This window comes from Tachysurus fulvidraco, chromosome 4, assembly GCF_022655615.1.
Source record: "Tachysurus fulvidraco isolate hzauxx_2018 chromosome 4, HZAU_PFXX_2.0, whole genome shotgun sequence".
NCBI classification, from domain to species: Eukaryota; Metazoa; Chordata; class Actinopteri; order Siluriformes; family Bagridae; genus Tachysurus; species Tachysurus fulvidraco.
The window spans coordinates 20431972-20456397 of NC_062521.1; the positions used below are offsets into that span (position 1 = coordinate 20431972).

General features: G+C 38.5%; 1 protein-coding gene across 6 annotated transcripts; it reads right to left on the reverse strand.

Moving 5' to 3' along the window:
• Positions 1-516: 516 nt before the first annotated feature.
• Positions 517-23480, reverse strand: ide (insulin-degrading enzyme). 6 transcript variants are annotated; one of them, XM_047812166.1, is made up of 26 exons: positions 21671-21827; positions 20671-20802; positions 20216-20389; positions 19487-19694; positions 17739-17908; positions 16384-16506; positions 15051-15163; positions 14761-14923; positions 14476-14568; positions 14201-14292; positions 13789-13869; positions 13097-13200; positions 11435-11537; positions 11017-11139; positions 10705-10787; positions 9603-9747; positions 7155-7265; positions 6439-6559; positions 5674-5765; positions 4868-4979; positions 4280-4447; positions 3662-3934; positions 3451-3512; positions 2096-2168; positions 1930-1997; positions 517-1838 (listed from the first exon to the last, which is right to left on the reverse strand). In XM_047812166.1, the coding sequence occupies exons 3-26, from the start codon at positions 20373-20375 to the stop codon at positions 1743-1745; spliced, it is 2937 nt and encodes a 978-aa protein (XP_047668122.1). In that variant the 5' UTR covers positions 20376-20389; positions 20671-20802; positions 21671-21827; the 3' UTR covers positions 517-1742. The 6 variants fall into 6 exon arrangements, with proteins under 6 accessions (XP_047668122.1, XP_047668119.1, XP_047668123.1 ...); XM_047812163.1 differs by having other exon boundaries at positions 20216-20394; XM_047812167.1 differs by lacking the exons at positions 20671-20802; positions 21671-21827 and adding an exon at positions 23416-23480 and having other exon boundaries at positions 20216-20394.
• Positions 23481-24426: the final 946 nt, after the last annotated feature.

Genomic DNA, 24426 nt, shown 5'->3' on the forward strand with positions numbered 1-24426 from the left:
ATAAAACTACACCAGCACAGACATTTTCTAGTATTGGTCTAGTAAATGCAGCATTATAGTAACAGGCCTGAGTGTACTAGAGGTCAAAAATAAACCTGGTTTTGCCATAGACAGAAAACGACAGTGCAGTGGTTAGGCTTAGCAAGGCTAGGCGAGACCTGAGAGATGCTCATCTACCACCACCTTCACCATGCAGAGGAACCCAAAGCAGATAAAAAGCTCTGAAGTGCTTCCTAACATTCCAACATCACTGACCCGATTGAGACTTAACGGCACATTCAGGCCGTCGGCCCTGCAATATCGCTCTTAACACGAGGTGCTTATTTCTGTCCAATGAGAACCGGCATGATGAGGGTCACAGCTGAAACCAAAGCTACACCTATTAAGTGATTTCCTGTGTCACACAAACACCACATCAACTACAGAAAAGGTAGAGTCATTAAACTTTGCATCTTTTGGATTCATATCACTAAAAAGATAATTCTCAGTTGTCAAGAAACTTTAACAAAATGAAAATTATATTTAAAAATGATTTATTAAAGTTCTCCTTCAACTTCAAACAAAATAAAAAGCCATAACAATCACTTTGAGTATGATCCTTAAGAAAGCAATCTAATAAAACTGCTTCATGCCCATCTACTCAGTAGCCTAAAACAGCTCCTCCAAATCATTTAACTAGCCAAAATAAAATACCAGATTTTTAAAACCTGTTCATTGGATTTAAAATATTTTTTACTTAAGGCCAAAATATTTCTGGTACAGAAACCATGTGTAGACAGTTTGTTGCATGAGCATCTTCAAACTCAAAGTGAAACAGTTTTGGGGGGGAATGGGCTCAGTAGTTCAACATTCTAGCAATTAAAAACAAGATTTCTCTATTTACCCAAAATCTGATGACACCAATGTCAGCATTTTTATGCACTGCACTGTTTTAACTATCAAAGTGTAATAAATTGATCTCTTCAGACTTGGCAAATAAACATGTAGCAGAATAGCTGATAAGAGACACTGTGCTGTTTGTAGTGTTCTAAAGCTGAAGGAGGCGTTCAAATGACCATCACACACACACTGTGTTACTGTGGTGCTGTAAGAAATCAGAAAACCCGTCAACAGATCGGTGATGACTTGTACGTGACTAGATTAAGGTAAGGCAAAATGTGCAGCTTGATAAATCGAACAAAACAATTCTGAAACCTCTTCCATTAATATATTTGGAAATGTAATAAATAGAATAAAATGCAAAATATTGAATTGAGTTCAAGCATGCAAATGAAAAATATCAGTGCTTTTCCAAGATTCTGGGTAAATAAGGAAAAAAGAAAAAAAGATTGCTAAAATGTTGACACTCTTCAAAAAGCACAGTAATGATATATCCAACAGGTTTTAAAATGAAACATTTAACCCTTTTATAATGAGGCAAACACAAATGTAAAATGTCCCTGTGGTCAGCACTCAACACCTACATGAACTATTCCTGATTAATCCAATCATTTTGTAATCTCTAAAACAGCTGTGTGTGTAAAGTGATTTTAAATAGCTCCTCAGTGACCAGGCTGTAAGTGTACAGTGTAGCCAACATGATGACTCGACACTGCTACACCTCAGCCAAGTCACTCACTCACACACACACACACACACACACACACACACACACACACAGTCAGAAGACAGTGTTACTGGCTCTAAACTCAAGAGTGCTGTGCGTCTAGATCAAACCCAGTAATGCACTGTAAGTGGTGTGATCACAGTTTGGCAGCCATGAAGTTGATGTGAGGTTTAGCGAGAGGGAAAAGAGGCAGACTCCTCTTAAACTCGGTCATGTCCTGGACCACCACAGGCTGAAAACACAAAACATACAGAATATATTAGGTGCAGGAACAAAAATTTGACAACACGCACATATGAGTGCTGTTGTTTGAAGTGTGTTACCTGAGGCAGAGAGGGAGCAGGAGCGAGATTGACGTCATTCTGAGCTGGGAACTCTCCCACCACTGGACCTGGCGTTAGAACAAGCAGCAAAATATTGAGCATTCCAAATGTTATCCATCCACATGGGCAACACACTATTCTCTGCACAACTTGGGCAAGTACTTACAGGAGTCCATCTCCCGAGACAGCACATGCACAGACACCTTGTGCCTCTTAGGAGCATCAATAGACAAAAGATCCTGTAGAGCAAGATCAGGAAAGAGGAACAGTGAGAACTTGATGTCAGGGATGCCGCAGTCATCGATTCTAATACTTATTAGTACCTATATGGCACAAAATAATCTTCAAATCTACTTAAACAATGAATTTGTTCAGTATTTATTTACAAAATCTAATTAATCAATCTGCTGCATACAATGATAATGCTATATAAATCCTACAAGTGTTCAAGCACATGTTCTTGAGATACATTATGTACATTGTTGCTATTACTGAAGCTGGTCATTGGTGTTGAGGATTTTGACCTAAAATATCCCCATAATTTTAGATTATGGATGGTGTCTTTTGCCCCTTTTCCACCGAGGCAGATTGAGTGCTGGTTCGGAGCCAGAGCCTAATTTAGAACCAGTTTTCTGTTTCGACACCCAAAGCACCGGCTCTGAACCAGGAAAAGTGGTTCTTAAGTAGCACCAAAACGTTGCTGGTCTAGACTTAAGAACCGCTTGTGTTAGGAGCTGTGGGCGGGGCTACTGTTGGTGCCTTTGATAATGTACCTTAAGTATACTAATATTTAATACACTTTTACTTTACTGCAATATGATAAATTATCAGCACACATGATAGTAGGGAGCTACATGCTAAGGCTAAATTTTTTCTCTGTTAATGATAAAATAATGTTATGTACTTTCTAGATTACAACCTCCGTTTATACAGATTACATGGAGCTGCACGGACACGTTGGATTCACCACGTTTGGATGCTAATGTAGTTTCACAAAGCCATGAGCATTAACAGTAAAGCAACATCTGCCATTGTTGTTGTTGTGTTTGCCGCTGCTGCGCTAACGTTGCTGGGAAACATGACGCGTATACAGTGACGTCAGACTCGGCTCTGTGATGGCTCTCTAACCGATGGAAAGGCAAACCGGTTCTTAGGAGGATCGCCAGTGGAACCAACTTTGAACCAGCACCAGTGCTAGCTCTGAACTAGCACCCGGTTCTTTTTGGTGGAAAAGGAGTTCTAAACCATGTCTTCATACCATAGTAGACTGCTACATCCAATGTGATGATACCTGCACTCTGGCTGGGGACAGAGCATCGTATTCCTACCCCTTAATGGCTAGCATAACTTCGTCTCTTATCAATGAAACCAGCTTGCAAAGAGAAGAATGTTTGTACGGCTCCTCAGAGTGTGAGCAGCAATTCAAAAAGAAGCAGCGTGTGTAGCCTGGTTCAGCCTTGATTTTCTCAGTGTTAGAGAAAACTGGATACAACTAAACAGGATGAAATATGAGAAACTTGCCTTGTAGAACTGCATAATGTTGTCCTTCGTTAACGTCTTCAGATAGGCAACTTCGATATTATCTGTGTGGGAGAGTAAACTGTTAATCCTCTTAAGAGATCTTTGCCTCATTAGCAATTGCTTGTTAAGCTTAAAACAGCTTTGGGGGAAAAACACTCTCTATGAGAGTGTGTCTAATTGAACACAGAACAGCTGAGTGTTTGCTGCTCACCCCTGTCGAAGTTGTACTGCTGAGATATGATCTCGCCCCAGTACTTAGCGCATTCAGCCGCCAGCTTCTTGGGCTTGTCGAGACGACGGATGGCCAGGGCCTGAATGTGCTTGTGGAAGGCTTCGTCGCTCATCTCCTCAACATTCTTCTCCATAGTCTTGAGAAAGGCCTCCACTCGAGACTCGAGGTAGTGAGGAGCTTTCTCTGACTGGATGATGAAACGGAGCCCCTGCACACCATTAGCCCTACGCGGACCACTGAACACAATGTAGCCTGATGGAAGAGAGAGACTGAGCTCAGTGGGATGTTGGAAAAAAGCATAGTTATCAAAATGAAACCGCTGGACTATGGATTCAAACTGGGACAGACAGACAGAAAAACACAATCCAAAAAAATATCCACCTAAATAACCACAATCTTTATAAAGAAAAGCATCACAGAGACCAATAATGTTCTGTTAGAATTTTTTTCAAAACCATTTTCAGACATTAAGCACCTAAGGTAAGTTGGGCCCTAGGCATTGTTTGCGCTGACTAAAAAGATAACAGTGTCAAAAGAGGATTTCTCTTGCCTTTTTACATTCCAAACATTTGCTGGTGTTGTGTGTGCGCAACGTACCGAGCTGTTCCTTGGTGCGCAGTGTATTGAAGCAGGGCTCGTGGATAATCTGACAAAAGAGCTCTAACAGCATATTGTCGTGTGTGGTCTGCATGTCCGTCTGGTAGTAAATCTCGATACCACAGTTATTATGGACCTCGTTCCTTTGCTGGTACACATACCAACCACCTGATAACCACAGAGAACTGGACTTAGACAAGGAGTCATGACAAACACACATACAAAACACACACAAATCATGGACCTCTTGTACACAAACACATGAACTGAAGCAATAACCTTAAATGATTCAAGGATCCAGTTAAACAAAATCTATAATGAGCAACAAACCAATTAACAAACCAAACTCATATAATGAGCAACAAACCAATTAGCTGGAAAATGTGCAATTCAGACTGTGTATGCTAAAGAAAAGAGATGGTGCAGCTGATGTTGACTTTGGAGCTTAGAGAGGGGCGACAGCTGCAGGACACAAGTATTAGGCAGTAATTCTAGAAATGTAGGCGAGGGTTGCGCACATGTGCTGCTGTGAGGTTACATAAAGAGTGCGTGTGATGTGCGTAGGGAAAGAAACGTCTCGGAACTTACCATCCGGCACCTGCACCTCCCTGTAGCGAATCAGCTGGCTTGGGAGGAGGGGCTTGGTGTGAGCATGCTCGATTAGCGTGTCCTCCAGCATCTGCATCATACTGAGCGCAGACTACAAAAACAAGCACAGAAGGAGAAAATTGCTCACAAGCTGCTCATAAGCTACTGAACGTCAAAATGCATCCATATATAGTAACTGATCAAATTACTGCTTGCTACCAAGATCAGCTCATACAATTACCAAGTGGTTTGCTGTAAATAATTTAGTTACTGAAATAAAGAATCCATTAATCTATGCACCATCTGTATACCATTTCTTTCCTATTCTATAAACCTCTCGCTTCTGGTTTGATGTTAAAGTTTGTAGACATCTGTTCATCGCTCCCGTTTTCTTATTGGCGATAAAGTGTGGGAGACATTTCAGATGACGACATACGGTGATTTGTGTAGCCAGACGGTTCAAATTAGACCATAATAAGTCAGTTTTATTCACCACTAATATTAGCCAGGGCAGGTTCTGTAAAACTCAGTTTCCCGTTGTTTGCCATATTAGATATGATGAGCTTGATGAGAACACAAACTGAGCTCACAGGTCACACTTTGACACTGTGCTTATATTAAAGAGCGATTTAGACTCAGAATTTAACCCACCCAAGAGTTATTAATCATTACACATCCGGTTTGAGGTTTTTTTTTGGATCAGTGATGAGTGCCATATTTCAGGAGACTTTCTGCCAGGAAGTGAAAAGCTGCCTTGTTCTTTTTACTTACACACATACAATTACTTACAGAGGTTTCAAACCAACCTGTTTGGTGATGTTGCCATGCAGCAGGGCTTCAATATGTAACCGTGACAACAGCTGAGGTATAAAGGCCTTGAGGCGGAGCAAAGTGACATCTGAAATAAATTCAGATGTGCAATTAATCACTAAGTCTTTCTCAGATATTATTTTGGCAAAGCAGCAAAATAATTGTCGTTACTTTGGAAACAGACACGGCTTAAACAACAACAAACCTTTTTCGGTCAAACACACAGCATACACAAAAACACGTTTACACACGCAGTATAGAATGACCACTCTAAATTCACACAGCGTCTGACCTAGATTCAGGCAGAGCCAGGTGACTGACGCTGCGCAAGATGAGCAATCAAGACACAAGACACAGGAAGAGCTCATATAACTGGAGAAGAAAATGAGAATCAGGGTACAAATTGACAGTAGTATTGACAACCTATGGGCAGAAGACACTGACGGAAAGGGGAGGAGGAGAAATCTGATCTTGTCTCACAGCTAAGGAAATCATGAGAGCAAAGGGAACAGGAGGAAGAAATGGAGAATAATCATAAGAATCAGTAATGTGTAACATCTGCTTATAAATCTAAAACTGCCCCATAGGCTTGCACAGTGCATGGGACTATCCAGAGTTTTTTACTGTAAGAGCAATTTTACAGCTCCTTGTCTTGTGCCTTGTGGAAGTCAAAGGCAAGTAATAACTGTGTCTTGTGATCAACAATAAATCCTTGCCAGCGGACCTGTGCAACTATGTTAGTGTGCATGCATATAACTCACCATCCAGTGCTTCTTTAAGCTCGTCTTTAGTCCATGCCACCTCAGTCATGAGCAGCCTAAGGTAGTACATGGCATGCTGGTGAGGCTGCTCGGCCCGGAAATTATTCAGAGACCTCATGTACTGCAAAAAGGGCAAAATAAGATCCCTTTAAAAAAAAAAAAAAAAGAACAACAACAACAACAAAACCAAAACTGATCCCTTAAACAAAATTTGTTTTTTTTTTTAAATAAGGTATTAGATTGTAAAATAGGATTGAGAGGGTATTACAGGATTTCTATTTCTACACTTAAAACGGTTGTATATAAACAGATATAAATATTTTTGTAGCCGTTAAATAACAAGGTCAGGATTTAGTAATCTCGCAACCAAATGCATCACTAACTGAAAAATCCATTTTGCATACTTTACAAACATATTAATTAAAATACAGTGTAAGAAAATTACAAAAATCAGCTTCAGTTTAAGCTGGAATAAATGTCATTACAGCCCATATAATGTGGGCACAAAATGGAAATGATAATTGGTAGGCACAGACAATATCGGGAACCTTCTGTCTGGCTTACTTTGGCAGGAAAACATTTTCCAAAGAGATTATAGCAGGTTATAGCATCTGTGTGTCTTCCATGATAACCATTTGCCACACTTAGAGATAATGGGCCACATGCTCATTTACGATTTGGAAGGGTTTTATTTGTAAGATGTAGACACTGCTCACCGCCTCCTTGATGATGTCAAAGCGTTTCTCGTCAATCTCAAATGTGGCAATTTTCTCAATGATCTTCTTCAGCAGGATGTGCTGCTTGTCACTGTAGCCCTTTACTGAGAGCTGTAGTACAGAGACAGAATGTTACAGCAGAAATCATTTATACCAAAGTGTGGGCATGTGTATGCAGGGGAGAGTGTAGGAGCACTGCTCAGCATGGCACTACGAGATGAACACTGCTAACGTGGAACTAGCTGTGACACCCGACAAGCCCCAGTCTAGCACATGGTCTGGAAAGCTGTTTTAATTTACATTTTATTTAACTAAATGTTAACTGTTCATTACATGGAGTTGGCCTCAACAAACTGCTGTGGAAGTAGGGATGTATTCATAGTTACTCAGATGATACCACTACTGATAATGAATATTCAAGGCAGTAAAAGAAAAGCATGCAAGGCACAGAGTAATGCAACCAGATAGCAAAATATCAGGATAATACAGACATCCTTCACTTTATTTCCAGGCCACCTGCCCAGGACTGGCTTAAACCACACTTAGCATTTCGAGCTAAATTGTAACTCAAGCTGAAACAGTGGCACTGTAGTATATTCATAAGGACTATACACCGCTATAGTTATATTCATGTGGCCTGAATAATAGTTCCATGTGCAGAGTTTGGAAGTTTATCGCCGAGGCACCCTACCGGAACACAATATGCTGCAATTTCTACAAGTATGGCAACAAGCCAGTGAGACATCATAAGTGCAGAACATCCTGAGCGCTTGTATGCTTCTCTCACAGTACTCCACACTGGTCTCTAAAATATCATTAGCATAATTAGTACTAAAACCATAATATGAAGTATCAAAACAACAAATGTGCAGCAGTTCTTTGTTGATGACAACGGTCAGAGGAGAATAGCCAGACTCAACTGAGCTGACAAGAAGGCTATGACAACTCATATAGATATCATGTCAGTAAATGATTTATAAACATTAATGAGCATTTTTCAGACACAGCCACCGTGTTCCTTTAAATATTATCCATAAACGACTCTAAAGACTTCCAGAAGTCTAATGGAGTAAACACATTAAGATGGCAGACAATGTGGGAAGATTGCTATAATTAGCAGGTTACATTCATTAAGCAAATGAACATCCTCTGGCTTCCAAGGTTGTTCTAATAGGCATGTTGCACTGCAAGTTGTCCGTAAACCAGGATGCTGTACATCGGCCAGGATGCTGTACAAACTACGATATAAGGTATAGGATAAAACAGAAGCTTGTATGCAGAGGAGACATCATCATAAAGTACAGCTGGCAATGTACACACACCTTGTGCAGTGTTAAGAGTTTCACCACTTTCCTTTTATGCACTGACAAAGACAAAATCAATTTAGCACACCTCCAAGACTCAAGCATCCCTAAATCTTTGCCCTGCCACACGAGATGGGTTAGTTGGCGTGCCATACTTACAAGGATGGCATTCTTTCCTGAGGCTATGCCATAGCTCAGCCCTGCCAGTCGGGCTGCACATGTATACTCTTTTAAATCATCCTTCAACAACCTGAGAAACAGGTACGTCATGTTGCAGTGCAGGGGATCTGTATATAGGTAGCGGCTAACAAAAAAAAAAAGTTTATTGGACAATGGTGACAAAGAGAACAAAACAGAACCGAAACAGACAATGATTGGGGGGGGGAAACATGTCTCGAGTATGTATATGCAGCCTCAACACTGGCAGAGCCAACAAGGGCTAATCCACAAACTACCTTCGACCACGCAGGGTCTCAACACCAATCCTGCAGTACTTCCTCTTGTGCATCTTTTAAGGTTTTCCCTGCTATGTACACTCATTCAACTAATCATGTAATTAAGATTACGACGCACTTTGTAAAAGCCCCATATGTCTTTCTGGACTTCCAAATAGCCAGTCTGCTTGTTATCTGCTTATAGCTTGTGTTTGTCACAGACAAAAAAAAATATCACCATCTGGATTTCCAGTCTCATATTTTGACAGTAGCCAAAACCAAAATACCAAAGAAAGTTTTGTAAATCTGTGTAGGTAGCCAAGTAGGTACACAGAGGGTAAGTGGATAAAATGGTCAGATTTTTGAAAGGCAGTACTAAGAAAGAATTTTATAATGGAATGTGACCTCTAAATCCGATTCGATTAACACATTTATATAATCCGATTCAGCCAATCAGGAAGAGTCAACTTAATAGGAATCCCAACTCATACCAGATCTCAAACATGATACACTAAATTTATATGTCTTTATGCATAAATACTGACACCAGCCATCTTCAGAAAACTACTAAACCAACATCTGGCTTTCTGGACAGTGCTTTGTGAGAGAGAAGGGGCAGATTGCAGTGTACATCTGGGAAATATAATGGTGGTATGATGGTCATGGATGAAGTTGGAAATGCAATCAATGAGGATAATTTGGATACTTACATACATCCCATAGATGGTATTTTGGAGGTCATAGTTCAAGCCAGCTAGCTCGGCTGCATATGCATACTCGTTGAGGGAGTCCTTGAGAAGTTCAAGGTATAAATATGCCATGTTACAGTGCAACGGGTCCACATAGGCAAAGGGGCTGTGGAGACAACAGCATTGAATAAACCGAAACATATCAGGTTTGTGCATCACTAAGGGCCTTTTTACACCTGGTCACTTCATGTGTTTTCTGTGATCCGATATCTGATTTGTTAAAACCATTTACATTAGGCCACATAAATGAGTCATGGCGCATCGGATATCAATCCGATCTTTCTACTCCTGCCCAAAATGCAAATATATTTTACCTCATTTCCGGGGTAATTGAAATGGAATCAAAAAGAACACGAAAAAACTTATGACTGTTATGCTACAAAAAACAGCATTTACTGCAGCAGTGCATTTTAAGACCCAACAAGACACCTGGGTGAAAGATCACTGGCGAGTGACGCACTTCCGTTTGGGAGGAGTATAGCGATGATGTATGTGGCTTGAACAACCACATTCATTTACACCTGTCCAGTTTCATCTGAAATGCGTCCCAGACCACCTCCTGAAGTGGTTTAAACGATCGAATTTATATCCGTCTCGAAAAACGTTTCAGAGGGCATTTAGACCTGGTCTTTTTACGATCGGATAGCTATCTGATCACAGAAAACGCATGAAGTGACCAGGTGTAAAAAGCCCCTTAAAACACTCTAGTAATGAACGCAAGACTTCTGCATTCCACCTTGCAGCAACACCTGGAAGTAAAGAATCTGCACAAAGATGGAAAAGGTTAATAAGAAAAGATGTTGCAAGATGCATTTATGCTGAAGAGGATTTCATAAAATATTGAATTCTGAAATACTGAAGCACTGAAAACAAATTATGCATTAATAAAAGGGATTAACTAAACAGATTAACACGATTATAGAGGCCCGGGGCAGTTCCGCCCCCTTCACCAAATACACTGCGCAATTAAAGTGATACAGCATCAGCATGCAATGATGACAAAGCTGTGAATAAAATAACGGTTATGTCTTAAATGCCAACTAGTGATACACTAAGTACTTACCTAAAGAATTCAAAGTTTAGACAGGCCTTAGGCAGGAAAAATTTATCATCCTGCTTAAACCACACTTTACTCATTGCAGTATCCTACAGAAAGAGAACACATTTTCAGTAAAGGTTGCACTGTAGTCAGAAAACAAAAGCATTGGTATACACACGCAACAGAAACCTTTTCTAGATTTTAATGCTTTTATTATTGCTACAGAAAGAGTTGATTCAGAATTTTAATGGAAGCGAGGAGAGTTAAACCATCAGAATAGAAATGAAAAAGTTTTGGAAAGCAGTTTAAACACTGGAATTTGAGGAGGAAGAAAACCTTTATTAAAGTGGGATAAGATGGAGAGTCTTTCTCAAGAGGGTAAATTTCAAAGTTGGTTGGGATGAACTCATTCTTCATTGGCAGTTTGAACTTTCCGTTGAGATCAGCATTTTGCCAGTTCTGGAACAGAACAATACAATCAATGAAAACATTGGTGTATTTGTGTGTGTGTGAGAGTGAGAGAGAGAGAGAGAGAGAGAGAGAGAGAGAGAGAGAGAGAGAGAGAGAGAGAGAGAGAGAGAGAGTGTAAGTGAGTGAGTGTGTGTGTGTGTGTGTCAGTGTGTGAGAGAGAGAGAGAGAGAGAGAGAGAGAGAGAGAGAGTGTGAGAGTGTGTGAGAAGTATTTTGGTTTCTCAAATCAGTACAAAAATACGTCGTTTAAACGTTCCCAGTTGCAATCCAAGAGAGATTCTCACCTTAATGGCCTCATCAGATATAGATTCCTGCTTGTACTGTGTTCCATACCACTCTTCTGTCTTGTCAGTCTGTCCTTCAAATGACTTGGAGACCACAGCGACCCTGAAGAGGAACAGTAAAAAACATAAATACCTGTTCTACAATCAAACCATTCTTGGTTTACAGACACTGACACTTCTCATCTCACACAGCCTCCCTGAGGCTGGAGAACTCTGCTTTTAGCAAATTTGCTCTATAATAAATGGGTCTTAGAATCAGGATTATTACATTACATGTGGGAAGCTTAAGTTTCCAGTGAACCTTCAATTCGGAGTACCAAGACAGGGATCGATGCTCTGTATCTGGACAGAAATGCACTAGAGCAATTGGTGCCGCTCTGATCGATGGAGGACTTTCAGAACAATGACCCTGCTATTCTGAGTCACCACAATCAATCATGTGCATGAGCAAGCCCAAAATAGTCTCTAGACCTGAGTGGAAACTATGAATCCAGCTTTAAGCCAAAGACAAGTCCAAAGCCCCTTCTACTGGAAAAATGAAAAGATTGGAACTCAGTCGTGATGTTTAAATGGCAATAATGTTTAGTAATGCACTAGTTACAGGAAACCTGCCTATATATGTTCATTCCATGGCTATTGGATTTCTACCATAAACTTTCCCAAGACTTGAAACTGAGCCCGATGAACCATAATAATCAAAGCTGCCTTTTAATAAAACATAACTGCTAAACCAATTAGGAGCCTGGACAAGTCATTTACACACAACTGGATTTCCAGACAAACATGCTTTGTATCAGCTTCTGTCTGGTAGCTAAACTATATAATGCTATAAAGGATCATCAACCTCTGCAGATGACAAGCAGATGTACCCAAGCACTCGATGGAGAATGGGTTAAGATGGTAACTGTTCCAGCTGAAATCTCCACACCACACAATAGGAGAGCACAACGAGGCAGCCATGTGTAGCGCCATCTAGGATAGTTTTATATAGTTTAAATCTGTAAATTTATTCTTTCGACTTTGGTAAATGTTGAAAACGTATACAAAAACAAAACAAGAACTGTATAAAAAAAATTACAACAAACAAAAGCCAACATTCTCTGAAATACATCCAATAAGACAAAAGCCATATTTTGATTCACACTATGGAACAGCTCTATTTTCAGTCTACAGCCGAATACACGAGGCTCCCCTTGTCAGAAAAGTTTGATAAGAAAAGTTGTTTCCTTTTTAAACACATACGCTGTAGCAAATTCAAAGTAATAACCAGCCACAGTCTTGTGTTGCCCCTAAGCAACATGGCAAGAAGAAAAACAGTTCACTGACATTCAGAATAAAAGAGTTCAAACGTGAAGATGCTTCTTTGAAGTAAGGCAAGGAATCTGTCCAAAGCCAGGGCAAGCTCAATCACTCCCTAAGAGGCAGAATCAATTTTGCCTGACCTCCTTTTCAGGTCATGAATGGTACCCAAGAAATAAATTTTATATTTTTCGCCAGACTTGCTTCCACTTGAAGGGCTGAGAGTTAAGCTAAAAATGATTCATAAGGACATGTTGGCTCAATAATGACAAACATTTGTCAATCTGTTTAATAATTACCTAAAGTGAATCTGTACCACTGACACACCTTTTTATATACACTGAATATATGTATTTGACTGACCTGACATTCTCTGGTCTCAACTTATCCAGCACCATCTCTATAAGGTCTGGTCTGAAGTCCTCCAACATATACTCTGCAGCAAGAACCTCCTCCAATGGATAATACTGGAAGAAACATGGACAGTACAAATTTAGATGGATGTAGAGTGACACTACTCTGATTCAATTCTGGCAGCAATGCATAAATAATATTCTGAGTCTGCTGCCATATCAAGTGCTAGATGCATACTCAGACAAGTAACGTGGGCCCTCGACAGAGAATAATACATAACTTAATGATTCCTTCAAGATTAAAAAATAAAATAAAATACTGGTCCAGTTATGATGAATCATAAAGATTATGATGAGTACTCAGAAAACTATACAGTTATGATAAGCTGTTTTGGAAATACATAAGGAAACATACGCTCCACTTAAAATTGCTTGCCACATGGGATTGAGATGATGTTTTTGAATTCTTAATGAGACTGCTTACATTAATCAAGGGAAATGTGATCAGCTGGCCCGGTTAATACATGCTTTCAGTACAACATCTGTTATCCAAATAAATGTGTTACGTTTTCTTAGTAGTGTGAAAGACAATAATAATAAAATAAGCAGGCAGCAAGCAAATGACATCGGTAGCTGAAAATTACATAATGGTGACGGACCCTTCAAACGTCTGAAAGATTTAGAGCTGAAGAAAGGACCTACGTGCAAAAGTCCAGCTACTTTGGATGTGTATCCACGTGGGCGTTCTTTATCCTTGAATCTGAAGGCCACTGTGTTCAAATCCTGAACAGAAAAACAAAATTAGAATGTATTCATTTTCACCACTACCCATACTTTAGGCGTTATTGGCAGCATTACTTCACTTGACGATCTTTAAGACTTAAGTGGACTGTGTTTAAAAAAGAAGACTAAAAGCATTAAAACCTTTTTTAAACCTCTAGTAACCACCAGGGATAAAGAGACTCACCAGGAAGAGACCTGAAGAATCGACATGCCTTATGACTAACTATAAAGGTGTTTAGTGCGATATTAGAATTGTAGAACTAGAAAAAGGTGCGAGGTGATGCAATTTCTGCTCATGTTTTCTAAGTGACTTTCCGGATATCTGGCCTACCTTACATTCCTGGAAAACCCACTCCTGAGGGCCCTCTGTACGCAGCTTTTGAATATACTGGAACATATGAAAGATGATGTCCTCTACATGCACTGAAAACAAAAGATAGAGACAATGAGATGCACTTAAACCTACACATGTATTCTGAAGGTGAATTAAGGAGTACCAGTAGGCCAGATATTACACTGAACACCACAGAACACTACATAGCAACACAAAAGTTATTTAAATATTGCCATTTAAATGAATTAACAGCGATTACTCCCTGTGCTTACATAGGCCTTCTTCGGTTAAATCCACATTTATGATGAAGAACATGAACCCTCTGGCTCCCTCTTTCTGGCCTCCAACTAAAGTATTTACCCAACCTTTAATTAAAAGTTGGGTAAAAAGTGATTAAAAAAAACAAAGCAGATATGTTATATAAAAAAAAAAGTATATATTATGTAAATGTATGTCTTATATAGTATTATAGTTATATAGCATTATAGCAATATACTATTTGCTGTAAGATGGTATAATTCTGTAGAGAAGTTTATCAGTTCTATCCAGATCCTTACCTTTAGATTTCAGCTCAGACAGCAGGCTCCCTGGACCCTCATGCCCTATCAAATGGCCTAAATAATGGCCAGGGTTTGATTTATAGTACTTCTGTAGGTCAGGTATAGGGAAAGTAACGTAGAGGTTCCGGATGTCCTTAATCGGAACGACCTTATAAAATTGCTACAGAAGACAATATACAAAACAAAAGGGTTTAACGGTAAACATTCACAGTTTAGTTGAAATATCTTTTAGATAGTTAGTGGTTGGTGATAAATGTGATGAAATGGTGCCATGTGCTTCTCCTCACCCTAAGATGCTCTTCCTGGAAGGGATGCTGTGGGAATTCAGGGATAGGCACAGATTTGTTCTCCACCTCTCCAAAGAGTTTAACCACCATAGACTCCAAGTCATCCAGAGATTCTAGTTTGAATAAAAAAAAATAAAAACAAGGGGGGAGAAATGAAATGTCCAGATTTAATAATGATGGTTAACGAACAAACAAACGGGTGCAGTGTAATTCTCTCTTCAAGTGGTCTGCAAAGTCTCTTCACTTCACACTAAAAAAAAAAAGTTATTATATATTGATTATACAACAACCAAAAAAAAAATCTCAGTATTATATTAAGCAAAAAAATAAATATTGCACTGTCTCACTGTAGAGAAAAGCGGAGGTCATACCATCATAAAACAGTGAAGTAACAATTACGCTGAAATCATTACTACAGCAAATAAACACACCAGCAAAATTTCCAACAATCCCAAATTAATTCAGATAATAAATGTCAGGGAGCTGTAACAAGAAAATCCCATTAAGTGTAGCAAATGATTTGTTTTGTTTTTTTGCTCAGAAAATTCTTTCCCTCATTTCTGAAAACAACAGTCAAGAAAGAAGACTTTAAAAAAAGAAAAGAAAAGAAAGAAAAACTTCCAACTTTCCACACCAGTGAAGCCAAACTACCGCTCTGGAGAAAGTGAACTCACTGATGCTGTTTGAAGCATTTAGAAATGTGTGCTTGAAAGCAGTGCTTAATTTGTAAAACATGAGGTATGAGAACACCAAGGGAGAAGTCATCCAGCAAGGAGAAGGAGAGAAAACATCCCAGAACAAAAAACCCATAAAATCAGTGCAGCAAGCAAGTGCTGAATGCCATAGGATTAAAGAGGAAGGTTTGAAGATTGTGCTACAAATGAGGAACTGGGGAACAAAAAGATTTCCAAAGTAAATGCCTCACAGTATGAACTCAACTTATTGAGTTTTGCCCATTCAATAATAGACAGTTGGCAATGTGTCTCCTTCAGAAAAACAAACAAATTCTCAGACATCATACAGGTGTCAATTTAGGTTTTACAGGTCATCACTTGTTCATTATGTAAATGAGCAGATTGCATTTTTGGAACAGAGGTTCCAAAGAATATTAGAGTTGTTTTTTTTGTTGTTGTTGTTGTCATTATAGTTTATTAAAAGAAAACAAATCTACTCAGTTAGGTTTGGGCGACCAAAACCTCCATGTGTTCAGTGGTTCAACAAAGTACTTTATGATTTATTCACCACTGACCTGAATAAATCCACAAAACACAATATAATGATAGCAGGTAGAAATCTACATTCTCTAGGAAGGTGGCTGTGTAAACTAGCTTACCTCTCCCGAGAACAGAAAGTCCCATCAGGTTGGAAGAATAAAACGTAGAGTGGAATTTTAACAGCTCTTGACGGATATCAACTCCTTTCTGGGATGGCCATGTTTCCAGAGTCAGCTTATTGCCTATAAAAAGCATGTGTGAAATTCAGCCAGTTATTTATCTCCTAAACAAACAGGCCAGACACAGACACACACACACACACAGACACAGACACACACAAGACATCTCTTTTCTTAAGGTATGACCGGTAAAGCTCAAGACTGCCACCATCTGGCTAATTTAGGTAGAGTTATATCCATAATAACCATTAAAACCATTCATTATATATAAATTATCATCATTAATCTGATTTCAATATTTCAGAAACATTCATGCAGCGTATTACACAAACATTTTTCAATTGCTGTCAACGGTTTGACCTGTTCTTCCTTCACAAAAATGTATATTCCACTAAACTGAAATCTATGTAAAAGGCATTTGCACATTTAGTGATAGCCTCTTGACAATCTTTAAAAACCTTTAAACAAGTATTATGTTATTTTAGTATTTCAACCTCTTTTTTGTAAAAGCCATTCAAGAAACTACAATACTATAACATTGTAGTTTCTTACTTTCTTAGTACTTTCTATAGACAAGACACTAGGCATGAGAATTTCATTGTCTCACAGATCGCCATAATATATACTGACGAGATGAATTTTTGCCCATATAATGTAGCGTAATATATATCCATTTAATATTCATCCTGAGCTCTATCTCTACTTGCCAAATAAGTGGCAAAAGCAGAAGCAGCAGAATACAGAGCACAATGTGTGCGAGTGGGAACATACCTGCCTCAAAACCTGCTTACATAACAGCCCAAAAAACCATTTGGAACATGATGACTTGGAAAAATTATACCAAAACAGCCTGTAAAACACTACTTCTCAAATGTTTCACACTATCCAGAATTTACAGTAGCTCTGTAGTGCAGCCATCCAAAGATCAGTTAGTATAAACCACCATGTAGTACAGGTGCTCTGGATTCTACTGCACACAGCTTGACTATGGTCTGTACAATTAGACTGGTAAGTGTGGCATGCTTGATCATTAAATCAGACAGCAATATGAGCTGTGATGACACCAAGTTATTATTTAGCCTAATTATTTATGGCACAATCTACCATCAAACAATCTTTCAAATAAACAAAAATATGGTATTATTGGGGGAAAACTGCACTTTAAAATATTACAATCTACTGTTCTCGCAACATATTGTACTAATATGCGATTGGTTCAATAATGCATACAAACCCTACATCAGGATGTGTCTTCTATCATGAGTTTAGTGTAACACCTCATGCTTGCATGATACCTGTTCCGAATTTGCTGAAAGGATGACTGGGGCTCCCAGTGGCCTTCTCCAGCTGAAATAATCTCCATGCATCGTTCATCAGGTTCTTCTCGTGTTCAGAGTCCACAGCATTTACTTCACGGTCTTTACAGCTCTCGTCAAAGAGAGGACACAGAAAGAACTGAGCAAACCTAAACAGAAAAGCTATGATAAGCAAAAGCACAAAAGCGCAGACCAGAGAGACCTACATACCAGAGTATGTAGAGAGCTACTGCTGTATAAAATATTTTAATCATTCCTTTATATTGACATTTATTCTGCAAAATATAAACAAATAAAAGTTCATGTAGAGAAAAGCATCATCAATTATATCTAGGGAACAAAATATCAGTATTATTCTAGCTTAATGGATTACTGATGAGAAAATGACACTATTATAATTACAATATTATTATTATTATTATTATTATTATTATTATTATATAGAAGCACCGCTGTGATTTTTTTTCTATTGTCTCTGTTTACAGAACACCTTAGAACCAAAGGGAATACTCAGAATCTATGGAAGCTCCTTTGAGACTTTTGACTTCAGCCAAAGGGAGTGCAAGTGCTACACAAGACACATCTGCTCCTGTTCAGGTTCATTTAGATGGTATTAAATACAATTGGTTGGTCATACTTGCTTGATATTTAATTCTGGGCTACAGCAGTGTTTGCTTTATCCATAATCTCTAAAAAAAATATTTCTTTAACAAATTATACGACCTGTTTTACGTATTTGAAATTCTGAAGGTACAATGACTAGCTAAAATGATCCTTTATCAGTATAAAAGCCAACAGCCAGTTCATATTACATTGAAATCAGGATTGTTTTAAAACTGAACCAGGCTATAGAAAATGCACTTTGTACTGAAGACCCTAGTTCAATAAAACTTTCATGTGATGTGCAAGAACAAACAAAACATTTTTCTCTGCTGTATTTGCCCTAGAGCTGTGGTTTCAAAAACACTCATGTGCAGTTCAAATACATGCAAATAAACTTAGGTTATGCAAAAAGACTAAAATCCAACTGCCATGCAAATGGAATAAGACCTTCTGAGATTCTAGACTAGAGAAAGTCAGCTTATTTTAAAAAGTAAATAAATAAATAAATAAATAAACAAACAAACAAAATAAAACCAAGCAGGTGACATTGGGGGAGGAAAAATGCAACTGACATACTGTAAGTATAGTAGATTAATAATTAATGATAATTCATTTGACAGTTAAAATCGTTAATTTCCTGTTTTCTGTTAGAGTCCAAACAGAAAAAAATATGATAAAATTTACACTTGTTATATTTACTCATAGTTGTACATCCATTTTTAAGTGCAAAAGGAAACTACATTTTGGCTTTAGGAAGTCTACAAACCCTGATAGCAACATGATTCTCCCTGGAATAAGTAATCACACACCACAGGCAAAAGACACCTGATCTCAAAACTCAATCCACAGTGGAACAGTTTCCCACCTAGGGTCTGTCAAAGGCTTTCAGTATCATTTTAACCTAACAGGCATGCCAGAAGATACATTATTCTAAAGTGAATTATAGAATGACATGACAAGGCAGGAGCAGTAATGCTTTACTGCTCTTGCTCAGCACAACAATGTTATCACATGAGACTTACTGAAGTAAACTGAGAGCGATCTACAGTTGGGAATATGTAAAGCAAGACAAAAATACACCCAAGGTTGTTTGTCCGACTGGAGTCAGTCCTCCTTACTCTTACCTATCCAGCGCTCCTTGCAGATGTTCATGGGATACGTCAAAGTAGTAGTTGGTGTGCTCGCCACTGGTGAAAGCGTTGGAGCTCCCAGCATGTTCACTCAGGAACTGACTGTACTCATTCTCTTTGGGATATTTTTTCGTGCCCAAAAACAGCATGTGCTCACAAAAATGAGCCAGACCAGCAATGTTTGAAGGATCCGACAATGAGCCTGATAAAGATGTAGAGCACAGATGACATGTGAGCAAAACAAAAATGTTATAAGGAAGCCTTGTGGCAGCAGAGAAAGAAGTACATCTTGAATAGATTCTAATTTTATAAATAAAGGTATCTGATGTAAATGGGAAAACCTAACATCATTTAGTGTTTCTATTTGTATGTTTGTAGCTGAGCTACAAGTGGCATGAATGGTAAAGAGCAAAAAGACAAACCTAGTGTTAAACATTCCGTTCTTATGAACATAAACCATTTTTTTTTTTTTTAAATCAAGATTATCAAACTGGGTTCAACTTTTATGGAAGTGTGAATAAACAACCTCTTGGTCAGTGCCACTGTAACTGAGCTATTTTGTAATATAAGAAAACATAACACAGAGTACAGTTTCAGTCATGAAAGAGTGGCACTGTATCATCAGATATAATGTGAATGAATGATTTAAGCAACTCTTGTGTTCTCTGTAAATGTCTGACTTTAAACAAGCCAGATTTTGAATCTTGGTCTCGATCTCTTTACCTATGTGGACATCGAGCGCTGCTGATGACTTGTCTGTAGTAGGATCACTGATCAGGATTGCTTTGAGGCCGTTATTGAACTCCAGTCCTCTGTACTCCCGCTTGTCTTCTGGAGAGCGAATGATGTCGCTCACCACCCTCGTTACTGCCGGGTCACTCATTCTGTCTTTCAAAGCTACACTGACAAAACAAAACATCGGTGCAGTGTTCACATTAGATACGCCACATACTGGCTGAAATGTCAGCAACATTTCACTTAGATTCACTTAGATTTACAGCATTGTCAAATTCACTGCCAAACAAACATGTCTCTAAGTGCTGGACAGCAATAATAAACTGTTAGTAACAAGCTTAATGCGGTTTTAGTCTGAGTAAGTTCTTCACTTGAATGTTACATCAATCTCAGCCATAATGGTAAGGAATCTTTCCCAAAACTGTGCTGAATAAAGTAGAAACCTGTGTAAAAATGCAGAAGGTATTTAAAGGGTGGCTGCACGGTGGCCAAACTGCAATGCAGTCTCAGACAACGTAGTATCAGTTGAGAAACACTTCCTAGGCACACCTTATCCAGTTTTTTTAGGTTTGCGTCTGTCAAAAGCATAAAAACTAGTTTAGCACATAAAGTAGGTTATGTAAACAACTTAAAGAACAAAAGATCTTGTTTTAACCCGTCACCGTTGGTACATAAGTATGAGTCAAGTTCTTGGATCTCTCTGAAGTGAACTGTTCATTAATTTTGTGTCAAAGTGTTATTGTTCAGAAACGATCCCAATGTTTGAAATATTCATTTGACAGAATATTACTGTGATGAAATGATAATGAGCTCTAATTACAGGAAAGGTTTTTCAGAGTAACGTATTAGGTGTCAGTACTTTCATAAAACTGATTTTTTCATTCTTACTCATATGAACAATGCTAAAAAACGACTGTGTTAAAAAACACAACAAGGATTTAAAATGACACCGAAGAACTACATTTATTTATTGCTTTTTTTTGTGATAATGCGTAGCAACAGCCACATTTTACAATTTATATTGTATTAAATTACACGCTTCAAAAATCAGTAGTTTACATTTCAATGTAGAGCTTCAGTACCGGCTTTAAGAACTAGCCTGAGCTAACTCACTTAGCATACTTAACTAGCTAGCTAACTGACGGAGCAGCAACTAACGAACCAAATTTCACTAATTCACGAGTAACGTTAATAACTGGATTATTATTATTATTATTATAAAAAAAACGTGTAGTTTAGTGTGTTTAGAAACAACAATATATAATACAAACATATCCAGTGAGTAATCTACACAAAGTTACCTAGCTAACAAACAAGCTAAGAGCTTTTAGCGTGCTAGCAAACTCGGATTATCTTAGCCGGCGGATACAGTACAATGACTGTCACAATGATAACGGAGGTTAAAATACAGATTAAACACAATACAAAACACACACGACGTACCTGACAGTCTGAAAATGTGAAACGTGTGTTAAAACGGATAAAGGTCTGGTTATCTGGATTGCCCGGCTAATACATTGCAGCATACTTTAGTGCTCGATAACAAAAACGCGTATAAACCATGAATTCGGTTCAATCCCAAACCGCCGTTTAATCCCTACACAAGCGCACTACATAGGGTATAAGTGACTGGCATTGAGGACCAATGTAGTGCACTTCGGTGCTAAGGAGGATTCATTTGGGAGCCAATCAGACTTGAGTGGCTCAGGTTTCGCCAAGGTAAAGCCTGGATAAAAAAGTATGATATAAGCAGTGGAATGGATTTGGGAGTTATTTATATTAAAATTAATACTATATGTAAATATGTAAATATGTAGGCGTATTAGTGTTATTTCGTTCAAAGTGCGTTTAACAGATTCGTCACTATACTTGAATTTCCTGACTTACACTTCGCTTTGTTGTGACTTTCCGGATGTACGTCACAGGAATAACCGCTATTTTATATCTATAAAAAATTGTAGTTCACTATACCCCCTTCCATGTGTCAGTGGATCACCAGGAAGCAACAGGTGAGACTGGGAGGTTTTACCTCCAGTATTCACAGTCAGCACTGGCGCTCCTCAGGGATGTGTCTTCTCCCCACTGGTATTCTCCCTCTAAACCAATGACTGCACTTTAAGTGGCCCAACTGTTAAACTCCTTAAATTTGCAGATGATACTACGCTCATTGGTCTCATCCAGGATGGCGATGAGTCTGCATGCCAGCAGGAGGTGAAGCGACTGGTGCTATGGTGCAGTTAGAACAGCCTTGAGCAGCGGTGTCCAATCTTATCTGGAAAGGGCCGGTGTGGGTGTGGGTTTTCATTCCAACCAAGCAGAAGCCACACCAGAGTCTATTAAAACCCAAGAACAACTTATTAAACAGGTGGAATCAGGTGTGGCTTCTGCTTGGTTGGAATGAAAACCTGCACCCACAACAGCTCTTTGTGGATAAGATTGGACACCGCTGGCCTAGAGCTAAATACCCTTAGGAAAGACCCCTGAACACTACAGGCCCCCTCACAATATCCAACAGCCATGTGTCATCTGTGGAGTCCTTCAAGTTTCTGGGCACTACCATTTCCCAAGACCTGAAATGGGAGTGCAACATAAACTCCATCATCAAAAAGCCTAAGAAGAGGATGTACTTTCTACATCAATTAAGGAAGTATGGTCTGCCACAGGAGCTGTTGATGCAGTTCTACACTGCAGTCATTGAATCTGTCCTGTGCACATCCATCACCATCTGGTTTGGAGCAGCAACAAAACAGGACAGGAACTGACTGCAACGCACAGTAAAAACAGCATAAAAAAATAATTGGTGCCCCCATGCCCACTCCCCAGGACTTGTACCATACAAGGACCAGAAAACAGGCAGGAAAAATCACTACTGACCTCTCACACTCTGGACACATCCTCTTTCAGCTCCTCCCTTCTGGAAGGCACTACAGAGCTTTGTTTACCAAAACTGCCAGACACAGGAACAGTTTCTTTTCCCAGACAATCACCCTGATTAACAACTCACCATAATTATATTCCCTGCTTCATATCTATAAGTACTGCATTATCAGAACTGTCAGTCATCACATCGTCCACATACGTTACACACACTACTGCTGCTGCATATTGTACAAAAGCATAATATTGCACAGTACAATTATTATTTTCTGTATCCCTAATTAATACTTGTACTGTCTATATTGACTCACATCGTCTGTATCTGTATTGTCTTGTATAGTTTGTTTTGTCTTGTATAGTCCAAGCTAAATGTATAGTAAAGTAAAGTATTTATGTCTGTACTTTTGAGAATCACAAACAGCTGGAACCAAATTCCTTGTGTGTCAACACACTTGGCCAATGAACCTGATTCTGATTCTGATTCTCACACACACACACACACACACACACACACACACACACGCACACACACACACACATATATATATATATATATATATATATATATATATATATATATATATATATATATATATATATATTTGTAGTTAAATGATTTTATAAACATTAAATTTTTTGCAGACATTAACTACCTTAACATGAAAGCACCTGTAAGTTTCACAACAAACTTCATTTCACCTAATAAAGTATTGAAACAGCCCTTACAGAGCAACACCAATAAAATGATTTAAAAATGTATAAAAAAATCATGTGGAACTAATTCTAGCGAAATGTTATGTGCTTTCACCAAACTCTCCACCAAAAGCTGGCATTAGACTAACATCACCTGCCATGATAATTATATTAGTGAACCAGTGCTGCTCTATTCATTTATGGAGACTTAAAAAAAAAATGCAGCAAATGTAAAGGTAAAATAAAACGGCAGGACCTGTTTGACTGACAACCTGACAATACTCATCGTTGTATTGTATATCCAAAACAAACACATGCACAGGTGTGCAAACAGCTGGACAGAAAAAGGACCTTGGCTTCCTTTATGGATTAAATAACAGCTTCTAGAACACCAGCTTTATGTGTAATATACAACCAAAATAAATCCCCATCAATATGATAAATCCCCATCATATTCAGAAATTCTGCTTTAAAGAAACATAATACTAGATTAAATATATACTGTATATACAGGCATTATATATGTATATAAAATAGTGTGCCTTGTCATCATTTATTCCTTACAGATTTGACTGAATTTTTTTTATATCACTTCTGACATTTGTTGGTTTTATATTGATGTATATTTT

What these genes read in the sequence shown, in the direction of transcription:
- ide (XM_047812162.1), bottom strand. Translation starts at nt 21,753, where the DNA reads ATGCTGCAATGTATTAGCCGGGCAATCCAGATAACCAGACCTTTATCC. An exon ending in TCCAGGAAGAGCATCTTAGG is followed by an intron (nt 14,924 to 15,050) that starts GTGAGGAGAAGC and finishes TGTCTTCTGTAG; the next exon opens with CAATTTTATAAGGTCGTTCC. An exon ending in AAGTAGCTGGACTTTTGCAC is followed by an intron (nt 13,201 to 13,788) that starts GTAGGTCCTTTC and finishes TGTTTCTTCCAG; the next exon opens with TATTATCCATTGGAGGAGGT.